The sequence below is a fragment of the Anser brachyrhynchus genome (genome assembly GCF_964034855.1).
Source record: "Anser brachyrhynchus genome assembly, contig: SCAFFOLD_543, whole genome shotgun sequence".
Lineage (NCBI taxonomy): Eukaryota > Metazoa > Chordata > Aves > Anseriformes > Anatidae > Anser > Anser brachyrhynchus.
Genome location: NW_027663566.1, coordinates 1 through 13,398, shown reverse-complemented (window position 1 = coordinate 13,398; position 13,398 = coordinate 1). Strand labels below are relative to the sequence as shown.

Here is a 13,398-nt window from a genome sequence, read left to right as displayed (position 1 = left end):
AGGAACCAGTATGGAACTCCAGGAACCAGTAGGGACCTCCAGGAACCAGTATGGACCCCCAGGAAGCAGTAGGGACCTCCCACAGTGGCCCATTAAGGCCCCCAAGCCCTTCCCAGTATAACCAGTAAGAGTGTTTTGGACCAGTACAGTCCTTTAAAAATGAGTATGGACCAGTATGGACCAGTAGGAACCAGTATGGACCTCCACAAACAAGTATGGACCCCCAGGAACCAGTAGGGACCTCCCACAGTGGCCCATTAAGGCCCCCAAGCCCTTCCCAGTATAACCAGTAAGAGCATTATGGACCAGTAGAGTCCGTTGGAAACCAGTATGGACCAGTAAGGACCAGTAGAAACCCTCAGGAACCAGTATAGAACTCCAGGAACCAGTAGGGACCTCCAGGAACCAGTAGGGACCCCCAGGAACCAGTAGGGACCTCCCACAGTGGCCCATTAAGGCCCCCAAGCCCTTCCCAGTATAACCAGTAAGAGCATTATGGACCAGTAGAGTCCGTTGGAAACCAGTATGGACCAGTAAGGACCAGTAGAAACCCTCAGGAACCAGTATAGAACTCCAGGAACCAGTAGGGACCTCCAGGAACCAGTAGGGACCCCCAGGAACCAGTAGGGACCTCCAGGAACCAGTAGGGACCTCCTACAGCGGCCCATTAAGGCCCCCAAGCCCTTCCCAGTATAACCAGTAAGAGCATTATGGACCAGTAGAGTCCATTGGAAACCAGTATGGACCAGTAAGGACCAGTAGGAACCCTCAGGAACCAGTATGGAACTCCAGGAACCAGTAGAGACCTCCAGGAACCAGTATGGACCCCCAGGAACCAGTAGGGACCTCCCACAGTGGCCCATTAAGGCCCCCAAGCCCTTCCCAGTATAACCAGTAAGAGTGTTTTGGACCAGTACAGTCCTTTAAAAATGAGTATGGACCAGTATGGACCAGTAGGAACCAGTATGGACCTCCACAAACAAGTATGGACCCCCAGGAACCAGTAGGGACCTCCCACAGTGGCCCATTAAGGCCCCCAAGCCCTTCCCAGTATAACCAGTAAGAGCATTATGGACCAGTAGAGTCCGTTAGAAACCAGTATGGACCAGTAAGGACCAGTAGGAACCCTCAGGAACCAGTATGGAACTCCAGGAACCAGTAGAGACCTCCAGGAACCAGTAGGGACCTCCAGGAACCAGTAGGGACCTCCAGGAACCAGTAGGGACCTCCAGGAACGGCCCATTAAGGCCTCCAAGCCCTTCCCAGTATAACCAGTAAGAGCATTTTGGACCAGTAGAGTCCGTTAGAAACCAGTATGGACCAATAAGAACCAGTAGGGACCCCCAGGAACCAGTATGGACCTCCACAAACAAGTATGGATCCCCAGAAACCAGTAGGAACCTCCCACAATGGCCCATTAAGGCCTAGAAACCCTTCCCAGTATAACCAGTAAGAGCGTTATGGACTGGTAGAGTCTACTAGAAACCAGTATGGACCAGTAAGGACCAGTACGGACTGGTAGGGACCTCCACGAAACAGTAGGGACCACCAGGAACCAGTATAGACCTCCCAGAACGGCCCATTAAGGCCTATAAACCCTTCCCAGTATAACCAGTAAGAGCATTATGGACCGATACATTCTACTAGAAACAAGTATGGACCAGTAAGGACCAGTAGGAACCAGTAAGGACCCCCAGGAACCAGTATGGACCCCCAGGAACCAGTATGGACCTCCCAGAATGGCCCCTTAAGGCCCCCAAGCCCTTCCCAGTATAACCAGTAAGAGCATTATGGACCGGTACGTTCTACTAGAAACCAGTATGGACCAATAAGGACCAGTATGAACCAGTATGGACCCCCAGGAACCAGTAAGGACCACCATGCACCAGTAACACCTCCCACAATGGCCCACGGAGGCCTTCAAACCCTTCCCAGTATGGCCCAGTGTCCCCAGTTCACCCCAGTTTAGCCCAGTAACCCCCTCATTACTGTCCAGCACAGCCCAGTGCCCCCAGTATGGCCCAGTAACCTCCCCAGTACTCCCAGTATAGCCCAGTTCCCCCCAGTAACCCCCCCGGTATGGCCCATTTCCCCCCAGTATGCCCCAGTAACCCCCCCAGTACCCCCCAGTAACCCCCCCAGTACCCCCCAGTCCCCCCCCAGTACCCCCCAGTCCCCCCCCAGTACCCCCCAGTCCCCCCCCAGTATACCCCAGTCCCCCCAGTAGGGCCCGGCAGCCCCTCCCAGTGCTCCCAGTCCCTCCCAGTGCCGCGGGGACGCTGGTCTGGGCCTGCCCGAGCCGCTCCCCCCCCGCCTCCTCCCCCGCCGCGGCCCGACCAGTTCCCCCAGTCCGCCCGCCGCCCCCTCCCAGTGCTCCCAGTGCCCACCAGTGCTCCCAGTGCCCACCAGCGCTCCCAGTAGCCCCCTGCTCAGGCTCCCAGCAGCCCCCTCCCGGCACTCCCAGTTGCCCCAGTGCTTCCAGTCAGCCCCTCCCAGTGCTCCCAGTAACCCCAGTGCTCCCAGTACCCCTCCCAGTGCTCCCAGTACCCCTCCCAGTGCTCCCAGTTACCCCAGTAAGACTCTCAGAGCCCTCCCAGTAACCCCCCCCATCTCCCAGTAACTCTTTGACCCCTCCCAGTGCTCCCAGTTTGCCCAGCAGCCTCTCCCAGTAAGCCCCTCTGGGTCCTCCCAGTAACCCTCCTGACCCCTCCCAGTGCTCCCAGTTTGCCCAATAACTCTCTCCCACTGCTCCCAGTAACCACCAGTCCTCCCAGTATCCCCCCTGGGTCCTCCCAGCAGCCCTGCTACTCCCTCCCAGTGCTCCCAGTTTGCCCAATAACCCCCTCCCAGTACTCCCAGTAACCCCAATAACCCCCTCCCAGTAAGCCTAACTGCCCCCAGTTTGCCCAGTAACCTCCTCCCAGTCCTCCCAGTAAGCCTAACTTCTCCCAGTTTGCCCAGGAAGCCCTTCTCAATGCTCCCAGTTTGCCCAGTAACCTCCTCCCAGTCCTCCCAGTAAGCCTAACTTCTCCCAGTTTGCCCAGGAAGCCCTTCTCAGTGCTCCCAGTTTGCCCAGTAACCCCCCCCACTGCTCCCAGTAAGCCTAACTTCTCCCAGTTTGCCCAGGAAGCCCTTCTCAGTGCTCCCAGTTTGCCCAGTAACCCCCCCCACTGCTCCCAGTAAGCCTAACTTCTCCCAGTTTACCCAGTAACCCCCTCCCAGTGCTCCCAGTAAGCCTAACTTCTCCCAGTAACCCCCTCCCAGTAAGCCTAACTTCTCCCAGTTTGCCCAGTAACCCCCTCCCAGTCCTCCCAGTAAGCCTAACTTCTCCCAGTTTGCCCAGTAAGCCCTTCCCAGTGCTCCCAGTTTGCCCAGTAACCCCCTCCCAGTAAGCCTAACTTCTCCCAGTTTGCCCAGTAACCCCCTCCCAGTGCTCCCAGTTTGCCCAGTAACCCCCTCCCAGTCCTCCCAGTAAGCCTAACTTCTCCCAGTTTGCCCAGTAAGCCCTTCTCAGTGCTCCCAGTTTGCCCAGTAACCCCCTCCCAGTAAGCCTAACTTCTCCCAGTTTACCCAGTAACTCCTTCCCAGTGCTCCCAGTAAGCCTAACTTCTCCCAGTTTGCCCAGTAACCCGCTCCCAGTGCTCCCAGTTTGCCCAGTAACCCCCTCCCAGTGCTCCCAGTTTGCCCGGTTGCCCCCTCCTGCTGCCCCAGTACCTCCCAGCAGCTCCCAGTGCTCCCAGTGCCCCTCTCCCACTGGTGCCGCTGGCTCTAGGGAAAGGGGCGTGGCCCCGGGGAGGAAGGGGCGTGGCCACCGCAGGCCCCGCCCCCGATTGCCCCACACGTGTGGGGCCGGGCGGTCACTATGTGGCAAGAGGGGCGCCTATGGGGTGGGGCTGCGGCTCACTATGTGGCGGCGTACTATCTGGCAGGGGGGGACGCTATGGGGTAGGGCAACGGCTCGCTATTTGGCAGGGGTCCCTATGGGAAACCCAATGGCTCTTTATTTGGCAGGGAGACGCTATGGGAGAGATCTACGGCTCCCCATTTGGCAGGGGTCGCTATGGGAGGTGTGCGGGTTCACTATGTGGCAAGGGGAACGCTATGGGACGGGGCGATAGCTCCCCATTTGGCAAGGGAAAAACAATGGCTCTGGATTTGGCAGGGGGATGCTAGAGAAGATGTGAATGGATCCTTATTTGGCAGGAGGTCCCTATGGGATGGGACAATGGCTCCCTATTTGGCAGGGCTCACCTGTGTGCTCCGGCTCACTGTTTGGCAAGGGAAGCACTAAGGGATGAGCCAACGGCTCTCTATTTAGCATGAGCTCACTATCTGGCACGGATGCAGAATGGCGCAACGCAATGGCTCCCTTTGTGGCAGGCGGCTCCCTATGTGGCAGGGCAACCACAGGGCACGTCCACAGGCTCAGGATTTCGCAAGGGGCGGGGCAGCTCGCTATTTGGCAGGGGCGGCTCACTATTTAGCCGGAGGGCGGCTGTTGGGAGGGGCCGGGCAGCTCATAATTCGGCAGGGCGGGAGCACTATTTGGCAAGGGAAGGGCTGCAGGGCACGGCAAGGCGGGCTCCCTTTTTGGCAAGCCCGGGCGAGGCTCACTATTTGGCAGGGGCGGCCGAACAGGTCCGGCGGCCGCGTGGGGCCCCCCCCGCCCTGCCGTGGTGCAACCAGGCCGGTGGTGAAGCAACTGGGAGGAACTGGGAGGAACCGGGCAGGGCTGGGAAGAGCTGGTGCCTGGGTGGGGCCACGAGCCACGCCCCCGTGACGTCACTTTATTGGGGCGCCTGCCCCTTTAAGAGCCCGAGGGAGGCGGAGCCAGGTCCAGGGGAAGGGGACGGAGCAAACGGAGCCGTCCAATCAGGCGAGGGCAACGGCCACGTGGGGGAGGAGCTTGTCCAGCTGGGCGGCGGCCTCGGGGGCGGCGGCCAGCGGCGTCCCGGCCAATCGCAGGCGAGCCAGGCGGGGGCAGGCAGCCAATGGGGCCAGGTCGGAGGCGTGGCTTATAGCTGAGGGGGGCGGAGTCAAGGAGGGCGTGGCACAGAGAAGCCCCGCCCACCAGCTCCCATTCATTCATACCCAAGTGCCACTCCCCACTAGGCCACGCCCACTCTTTAAGCCCCTCCCCTTCCGCTAAGCCCCTCCCACAAACACCACGCCCACTCTTCAAGCCCCGCCCCCTCCCATAAGCCCCGCCCCCGCCCCTTACCCCCACGCGCCCATTAAGGCCCACCCGAACGAAGCCCCGCCCTTAGGCGAAGCCCCGCCCACCACGCCAAGCCCCGCCCACCACGCCAAGCCCCGCCCACCACGCCAAGCCCCGCCCACCACGCCAAGCCCCGCCCACCACGCCAAGCCCCGCCCCCAGGATACGGTTGCCGTCCAATCGCAGCTCCTCCAGGCGCGGGAGGGGCGGGAGCCCCCGCAGGGTCCGCACCTTGTTGTGGGACACGTCCAGCACCTGAACGGGGGGGGAAAGTCACGTGACCCCGCCGCCGCGTGACCCCCCCCCCCCCCGCCCCAAAAAAAGTCACGTGACAGGTCACGTGGCCCCACCTGAAGCCGCCGCAGCCCCCCCAGCCCCGGGGGCAGCGCCCCCAGCTCGTTCCGGGCCAGCTCCAGGCGGGTGGCGAGGGCCGCGTGCTCCAGCAGGGGCAGTGACGTCAGCGCCTGGGGGCGTGGCCAAAAATAGGGGGCGTGGCCAACCATAGGGGGCGTGGCCAAAACCCCCAGGGGGCGTGGCCAAACCATAGGGGGCGTGGCCAACCCAACAGGGGGCGTGGCCAACCCAACAGGGGGCGTGGCCAACCCACGCTTGGGGTGAGGTCGCCGCAGGGCGTGGTGCTGGGGGGGGGCGGAGCTTCGAAGCCCTAAGCCCCGCCCCCACGCCCTAAGCCCCGCCCCCAAGCCCTAAGCCCCGCCCCTACCTTACCCTGGAGGCGGAGCTCCCCAGGCTCCGCCCCCTGCCGCAGCACCTCCAGCGCCACCTCCGCCCGCGAGGCCACGTCCGCCACGAAGCCGCGCCGCAGCGGGTCCGCCTCCTGTCCCGGGCATGGGGGGGGCGGGGCACAGTGAGGCCCCGCCCACTTTTCCTAGAGGCCCCGCCCCCTTTGCGGGAGGCCCCGCCCCCTACCTGCAGGGCGCGCAGGCACTGCCGCAGCTCGTCGCGGTGCGCCCGCGGGTCCAGGGCGCCCAGCAGCAGCGCCAGGGTCAGGAGGCAGCCTGGCCAAAAAAAAGGGGGCGTGGTCAGCGCGGTGGGCGTGGTTACACAAGGGGGCGGGGCTTAAAGGGGGTCGGGGGCGGGGCTTACCCCGGCTGCGCGGCTCCAGCTCCAGCAGCTCCCGGCACGCCTGGGCCAGCTCCGAGAGCACCGTGGGGTCGGACACGCCCACTTCCGGCCTGGGGGCGGGGCCAGGGGGGTCAGGGGGCGTGGCCTCGACCAGGGGGCGGGGCCTGACCCGAGGGGGCGGGGCCTGACCCGAGGGGGCGGGGCCTGACCCGAGGGGGCGGGGCCTGACCCGAGGGGGCGGGGCCTGACACGAGGGTAGGGGCCTCAATTATACTGGGGGGCATGGGGCGAACCGTAAAGGGGGCGTGGCTTATCGCAGGGGGCGTGGCTTACGGCAGGGGGCGGGGCTTAACCGAGGGGGCGTGGCCTGGTGGCTGAAAGGGGGCGTGGCCACCCGGAGGCGGGTTAAAGGGGCTCCGCCATAGGCGGTAAAGGGGCGTGGCTTAAGGAAAGGGGGCGTGGCTTGAGGAAAGGGGGCGTGGCTTAAGGAAAGGGGCGTGGCTTAAGGAAAGGGGCGTGGCTTAAGGAAAGGGGCGTGGTTTAAGGACAAGGGGGCGTGGCTTGAGGACAAGGGGGCGTGGCTTGAGGACAAGGGGGCGTGGCTTGAGGACAAGGGGGCGTGGCTTGAGGAAAAGGGGGGCGTGGCTTGAGGAAAGGGGGGCGTGGCTTGAGGAAAAGGGGGCGTGGCTTAAGGAAAAGGGGGCGTGGCTTACCAGATCAGCTCCCGGGCCGCGATTGGCTCCTGCCACCACGCCTCAGTTTCCCCTGGGGGGACGAGGATGGGTTAAAGGGGGGGCGGAGCCACGCGTTTATACCCCGGGGGGCGGGGCTTAAAAGGGGGCGGGGCTTAAAAGGGGGCGGGGCTTAAAAGGGGGGCGTGGCCTCCTACCTGGGCGGAGCGTCACCTCGCAGTGGGCGGGGCCTCGTTGCCAGGCGACGCGGAGGCGGGCGGGGGGCGTGGCCAGGCCGGGGGGCAGGCCGCAGACCTGGTGGGGGGCGTCAAATGGAGGCGGAGCCTTCCGGCTTTAACCCCGCCCACTTTTCGTTAGCCCCGCCCCCCCCGGTGACGTCACACCTACCCAGAAGCAGCTGGGGCGGGGGCGGCCATCGGCGGGGCGCCAGGGCCCAGGGAGGGGCCGGTCCTCCAGGGCGGCCTCCAGGGACCCGGGGGCGACCTGTGGGGGGCGTGGTTTATTGGGGGCGTGGCTTATCATGGGGGCGTGGCTTATCGAGGGGCGTGGCTTATCGAGGGGCGTGGTTTATCGAGGGGGCGTGGCTTGTTAAAAAGGGGCGTGGCCTCACCGCGACGGGGCGGGAGAAGGCGACGGCCAGCGTGCCGCCCTCCAGGTCGGCGTGGAGGCTCAGGAGGCGGGGCGGGGGCGTGGCTAAAGAAAAGGGGGGCGGGGCCAAACGGGGCGTGGTCACCAAAAGGGGGCGGGGCCTACGCGTGGCCCCGCCCCCCCTCGTGGCCCCGCCCCTACCGCGGGCCAGCAGGCAGCGCAGGTAGACCCAGGCGCTCTGGTCCTGCGGGTCGGTGAAGACGGCGTCCTGCACCAGCTCCAGCTCTGGTTTCGGGGCGAAACCGGCGGATTTCAGGCAACGGAGACCCAAATCCGGGGGGTTTTCGCCCCGAAAAGGCGCTACGAACCTCGGCGGAGGCGGGCCGGGGGCAGCGGGCCGGCGGCCAGGAGCCGGCCCCGGTGGTGCCAGGCGGAGAAGTTGGAGAAGTCGCGGGCCAGCAGCTCCGCCGTGAAGGCCAGCTCGGCCTCCGCCTCGCCCCCGGCCTCCGCCCGCCGGTGCTCCCACGCGTGGACTGCGGGGGGGGGGACGGCCGTCAGGGCTCCCAGTACGGCCCAGTACGGCCCAGTATGGCCCAGTACGGCCCGGTACGGCCCAGTACGGGCCTAGAGGCCCTGAAGCGTCTCCCAGTAGGGTTGCAGAGGTCAAAACCGGCCTCCAAGTGCGGGCGTAGAGGCCAAAAGTCTTCCCAGTAAGGCCGTGGAAGCCCAAAACGTCCTCCCAGTATAGCCCAGTATGGCTTTAGAGACCCGCAAGTTCTCCCAGTATACCCCAGTACAACCCAGTACAGCTTTAGAGGCCCTAAAAAGCCTCCCAGTACAGTTCTAGAGGCCCAGAAGTCCTCCCAGTAAGGCTGTAAAGGCCCAAAAGGCCTCCCAGTAAGGCTGAAAAGGCTCAAAAGGCCTCCCAGTATAGCCCAGTATGGCTTTAGAGACCCGCAAGTTCTCCCAGTATATCCCAGTACACCTTTAGAAACCCTAAAAAGCCTCCCAGTACAGTTCTAGAGGCCCAGAAGTCCTCCCAGTAAGGCTGTAAAGGCCCCAAAGGCCTCCCAGTATAGCCCAGTATGGCTTTAGAGACCCGCAAGTTCTCCCAGTATATCCCAGTACAACCCAGTACAGCTTTAGAGGCCCTAAAAAGCCTCCCGGTACAGTTGTAGACGCCCCAAAGTCCTCCCAGTAAGGCTATAAAGGCCCAAAAGGCCTCCCAGTATAGCCCAGTATGGCTTTAGAGACCCGCAAGTTCTCCCAGTATATCCCAGTACACCTTTAGAGACCCTAAAAAGCCTCCCAGTACAGTTGTAGAGGCCCAGAAGTCCTCCCAGTAAGGCTGTAAAGGCCCAAAAGGCCTCCCAGTATAGCCCAGTATGGCTTTAGAGACCCGCAAGTTCTCCCAGTATATCCCAGTACAACCCAGTACAGCTTTAGAGGCCCTAAAAAGCCTCCCGGTACAGTTGTAGACGCCCAAAAGTCCTCCCAGTAAGGCTGTAAAGGCCCAAAAGGCCTCCCAGTATAGCCCAGTATGGCTTTAGAGACCCACAAGTTCTCCCAGTATATCCCAGTACACCTTTAGAGACCCTAAAAAGCCTCCCAGTACAGTTCTAAAGGCCCAGAAGTCCTCCCAGTAAGGCTATAGAGGCCCAAAAGGCCTCCCAGTATAGCCCAAGACTCCCCAAACGGCCTCCCAGTACATCCCAGTACAACCTGGATACCCAAAAGTCCTCCCAGTATGTCCCAGTATGAGCTAGTATGGTTTTAGAGGCCCTAAAAGCCATCCCAGTAAGGCTGCAGAGGCCCAAAATAGCCTCCCAGTACAACCCAGTATGGTTTTAGAGACCTGAAAAACCTCCCAGTGTGTCCCCGTACAACCCAGTATGGTTGTAGAGGCCCAACTGGTGTTCCAGTAAGGTTGTACAAACCCAGAATTCCTCCCAGTAACACTGTAGAGACCCAAAACGTTCTCCCAGTATAACCCAGTATGCCTTTAGAAAACTAAAGACACTCCTAATGCGTCCCAGTACATCCCAGTATGGTTTTAGACCCTAAAAGTCCTCCCAGTACGGTTGTAGAGGCCCAAACGGCCTCCCAGTACGGTTGTAGAGGACCAAAAGTCATCCCAGTGTAACCCAGTATGGTTTTGGAGGCCCTAAAAGGCACCCCAGTAAGGTTGCAGAGACACAAAACATTCTCCCAGTACATCCCAGTATGGTATTAGAAACCTAAAACTCCTTGCACTATCACCCGGTATGACTTTACAAACCAAAAGCTCCTCCCAGTACATCCCAGTATCACCCAGTATGGTTTCAGAACCCTCAAGCTCCTCCCAGTATCACCCCAGACACCCAAAATATCCTCCCAGTACATCCCAGTATGGCTTTTGAGGCCTAAAACTCCTCCCAGTATGGTTTGCGACACCCAAAATACTTTCCCAGTATGCCCCAGTATCACCCAGTGTGGCTCAGGCACCCCAAAACTTCTCCCAGTACATCCCAGTATCACCCAGTATGGGTTTAGACGCCTGAACGCCCTCCCAGTATCACCTTAAAGCTTTCCCAGTATAAACCAGTATGGCTTTACACACCTAAAACTCCTTCCACTACACACCAGTATGGTTTTAAAAACCCCGAATCCCTCCCAGTATGGTTCAGGACCCCCAACCCGCCCTCCCAGTGCTCCCCAGTACCACCCCCCACCCCTCCCAGTCCAAACCAGTCCAAACCAGTAACCCCCTACCCCCAAAAACCCTCCTAAAATCCCCTTTTTTAGCCCCAACCCCCCCCAAAAAAACCTCAGAGCCCCTCCTAGCGGCCCCCCAGTGCCCCCCAGTGCCTCCCAGTGCTCCCAGTCTCACAGTTGCGGGGGTCGGCGTCCAGCAGGCGGGCGCAGAAGGCGCGCTGGGCGGCGGGGTCGGGGGGCGCGTGCCGCAGCACCCAGCGCCGGTGGTGCCAGGCCCCGTAGGACTTGGGGTTCACCCCCAGGCAGCCCCCCACGAAGGCCAACTCGCCCGGCACCCTGCGCACCAGTACAAACCAGTAAGAACCAGTACAAACCACTAAAACCCACTAAAAACCAGTGTGAACCAGTATAAACCCATATACACCAATACAACTCAGCACACGCCCATAAAAGGCCTTCGGTGTTCCCCAGTGCCCTCCCAGTGTCCCCCAGTTCCCTCCCAGTATAGCCCAGTTCCCTCCCAGTATCTCCCAGTGCCCCCATATCCCCTCCACGTCCCTTCCCAGTCCTTCCCAGTGCCTCCCAGTATATCCCGGTTCCCTCAAACGCCTCCAAATCCCCTCCCAGTATACCCCAGTGTCCCCCAAATCCCCCCACATCACCTCCCAGCCCCCACGTCCCCTCCCAGTCCCTCCCAGTCCCCCCAAACCCCCCCCAGTATACCCCAGTATACCCCAGTGTCCCCCAAATCCCCCCATACCCCTCCCAGTATCCCTCAGTATCCCCCAGTCCCCCCCACGTCCCCTCCCAGTCCCCCCCACCCCCTCCCAGTCCCCCCAAACCCCCTCCCAGTATACCCCAGTATACCCCAGTGTCCCCCAAATCCCCCCATACCCCTCCCAGTATCCCCCAGTATCCCCCAGTCCCCCCCACGTCCCCTCCCAGTCCCCCCCACCCCCTCCCAGTCCCTCCCAGTCCCCCCAGACCCCCTCCCAGTATACCCCAGTGTCCCCCAAATCCCCCCATACCCCTCCCAGTATCCCCCAGTATCCCCCAGTCCCCCCCACGTCCCCTCCCAGTCCCCCCCACCCCCTCCCAGTCCCTCCCAGTCCCCCCAGACCCCCTCCCAGTATACCCCAGTGTCCCCCAAATCCCCCCATACCCCTCCCAGTATCCCTCAGTATCCCCCAGTCCCCCCCACGTCCCCTCCCAGTCCCCCCCACCCCCTCCCAGTCCCCCCAAACCCCCTCCCAGTATACCCCAGTATACCCCAGTGTCCCCCAAATCCCCCCATACCCCTCCCAGTATCCCCCAGTCCCCCGCACATCCCCTCCCAGCCCCCCCCACCCCCTCCCAGTCCCCCCAAACCCCCTCCCAGTATACCCCAGTATACCCCAGTGTTCCCCAGATCCCCCCATACCCCTCCCAGTATCCCCCAGTCCCCGCCACGTCCCCTCCCAGCCCCCCCACCCCCTCCCAGCCCCCCCACCCCCTCCCAGTCCCTCCCAGTTCCCCCCAGTCCCTCCCAGCCCCCTCAACCCCCTCCTCCCTCCTCCCCCCTCCCTCCCCGCTCCCCCCTCCCACCCCCGAAGCCCCGCCCCCTCCCGCGAGGCCCCGCCCCCCCGCGCCGCCATCCACCATCACCACCAATCGCCGCCCAGCAGCTCCAGCGCGTCACGCCGCAGGTTCCAGCACGTGCCCACGTCGGGATTGGCCGCCAGCACCGCCCCCGTCAGCTCCACCACTTCCGCGTCCAGCTCGCCCCGCCCCCGCTGCGCCATAGGCCAGCCGCGGCTCAGTGGGCGGGGCCAAGGCCGGAAGTGGGCGGGGTTGGGGCGGAGGTGGGGGCGCGGTTACCTTGTCAATCAGCGTCGCCATGGCGACGCGGTAGCGCCGCAGCTTCTCCTCGCGCTGCCGGCGGCGCGCGGCGTCCGGGGGGCGGAGCTTGAGGCGGCCGTGCTGCGGGGCATGCTGGGATTGGGAGGGGGCGGGGGGAGCGGGGAGGGGCTGCGGGGACTGGGAGGGGGCTGGGGGGTACTGGGAGATACTGGGAGGCAAGTGGGAGGGACTGGGGGGTACTGGGATATACTGGGGGGTACTGGGAGGGGGCTGGAATAGAGTGGGATGGACTGGGAAGCACTGGGCTGGGACTCAGACGCAACTGGGATAGACTGGGAGACACTGGGAGGGGACTGGGAGGTACTGGGATATACTGGGAGGGCACTGGGAGGCACTGGGATATACTGGGAGGGCACTGGGATGGGTCTGGGATATACTGCATGGTTACTGGGAGCTCCTGGGAGAGATCAGAGAGCACTGGGAGGGGACTGGGAGGGGCTGGGAGGGGCCTGGGAGGCACTGGGATGGACTGGGAACTGGGATGGGACTCGGAGGTGACTGGGAGGTACTGGGATATACTGGGAGGCAACCGGGACGGGCTGGGAGGCAACTGGGAGGTGACTGGGGTGGACTGGGAGGCCACTGGGAGGGACTAGGAAATGACTGGGAGGATACTGGGATGTACTGGGAGGGCACTGGGATGGGACTGGGATGTACTGGGATGAACTGGGGCTGGGATGTACTGGGATGAACTGGGGCATACCGAACGGTTACTGGGAGCTACTGGGAGGGACCGCAGCGCACTGGGACCTACTGGGAGGAACTGGGGGGCTACTGGGGAGGGCCAGGGGGGCTGCTGGGCGGTACTGGGGGGCTACTGGGATGTACTGGGAGGCACTGGGGGCCGCGGGGCATTGTGGGCCGGACTCACCATAGCGGCGGGGAGCAGCGAGAGGCGCCGGGGCCGGGCCGGAGCGGCGGCGGGCGCGGGGCACGCCGGGAAGGAGGCGGAAGCGGGCGCGGCGGAGCCGCGGGGCACTGTGGGGGAGCCACTCCCAAGATGGCGGCCGCCACGGTGCAACCAAGATGGCGGCGGCCGGTGGCGGCGGCCATTTTGTCCCTCCCTCAGCGGGCGGCGCGGCGGGCGCCATTTTGTGCCGCCTCCTCCTCCTTCCTCCGCCGCTGCGGCCGGTGGGCGCCATGGGGGTGCGGCGGGGCCGGGGGGCCCCGGGGCTGGAGGGCGACGTCGCCGCTTATTTCCGACGGGCCTCTGGAGCCCGCTCC

General features: G+C 63.2%; 1 protein-coding gene across 1 annotated transcript; it reads right to left on the bottom strand.

The window, feature by feature from the left end:
• Positions 1 to 4,746: 4,746 nt before the first annotated feature.
• Positions 4,747 to 13,376, bottom strand: RABGGTA (Rab geranylgeranyltransferase subunit alpha). The gene is made up of 16 exons (XM_080609448.1): positions 13,046 to 13,376; positions 12,133 to 12,234; positions 11,923 to 12,047; positions 10,451 to 10,611; positions 7,950 to 8,114; positions 7,783 to 7,866; positions 7,604 to 7,686; positions 7,381 to 7,476; positions 7,191 to 7,287; positions 7,015 to 7,066; positions 6,323 to 6,411; positions 6,146 to 6,234; positions 5,940 to 6,053; positions 5,569 to 5,682; positions 5,386 to 5,473; positions 4,747 to 5,021 (listed from the first exon to the last, which is right to left on the bottom strand). Exons 1-16 carry the CDS (start codon positions 13,046 to 13,048, stop codon positions 4,873 to 4,875), a joined length of 1,611 nt encoding a protein of 536 aa, XP_080465574.1. The 5' UTR covers positions 13,049 to 13,376; the 3' UTR covers positions 4,747 to 4,872.
• Between the last annotated feature and the right edge of the window lie 22 nt (positions 13,377 to 13,398).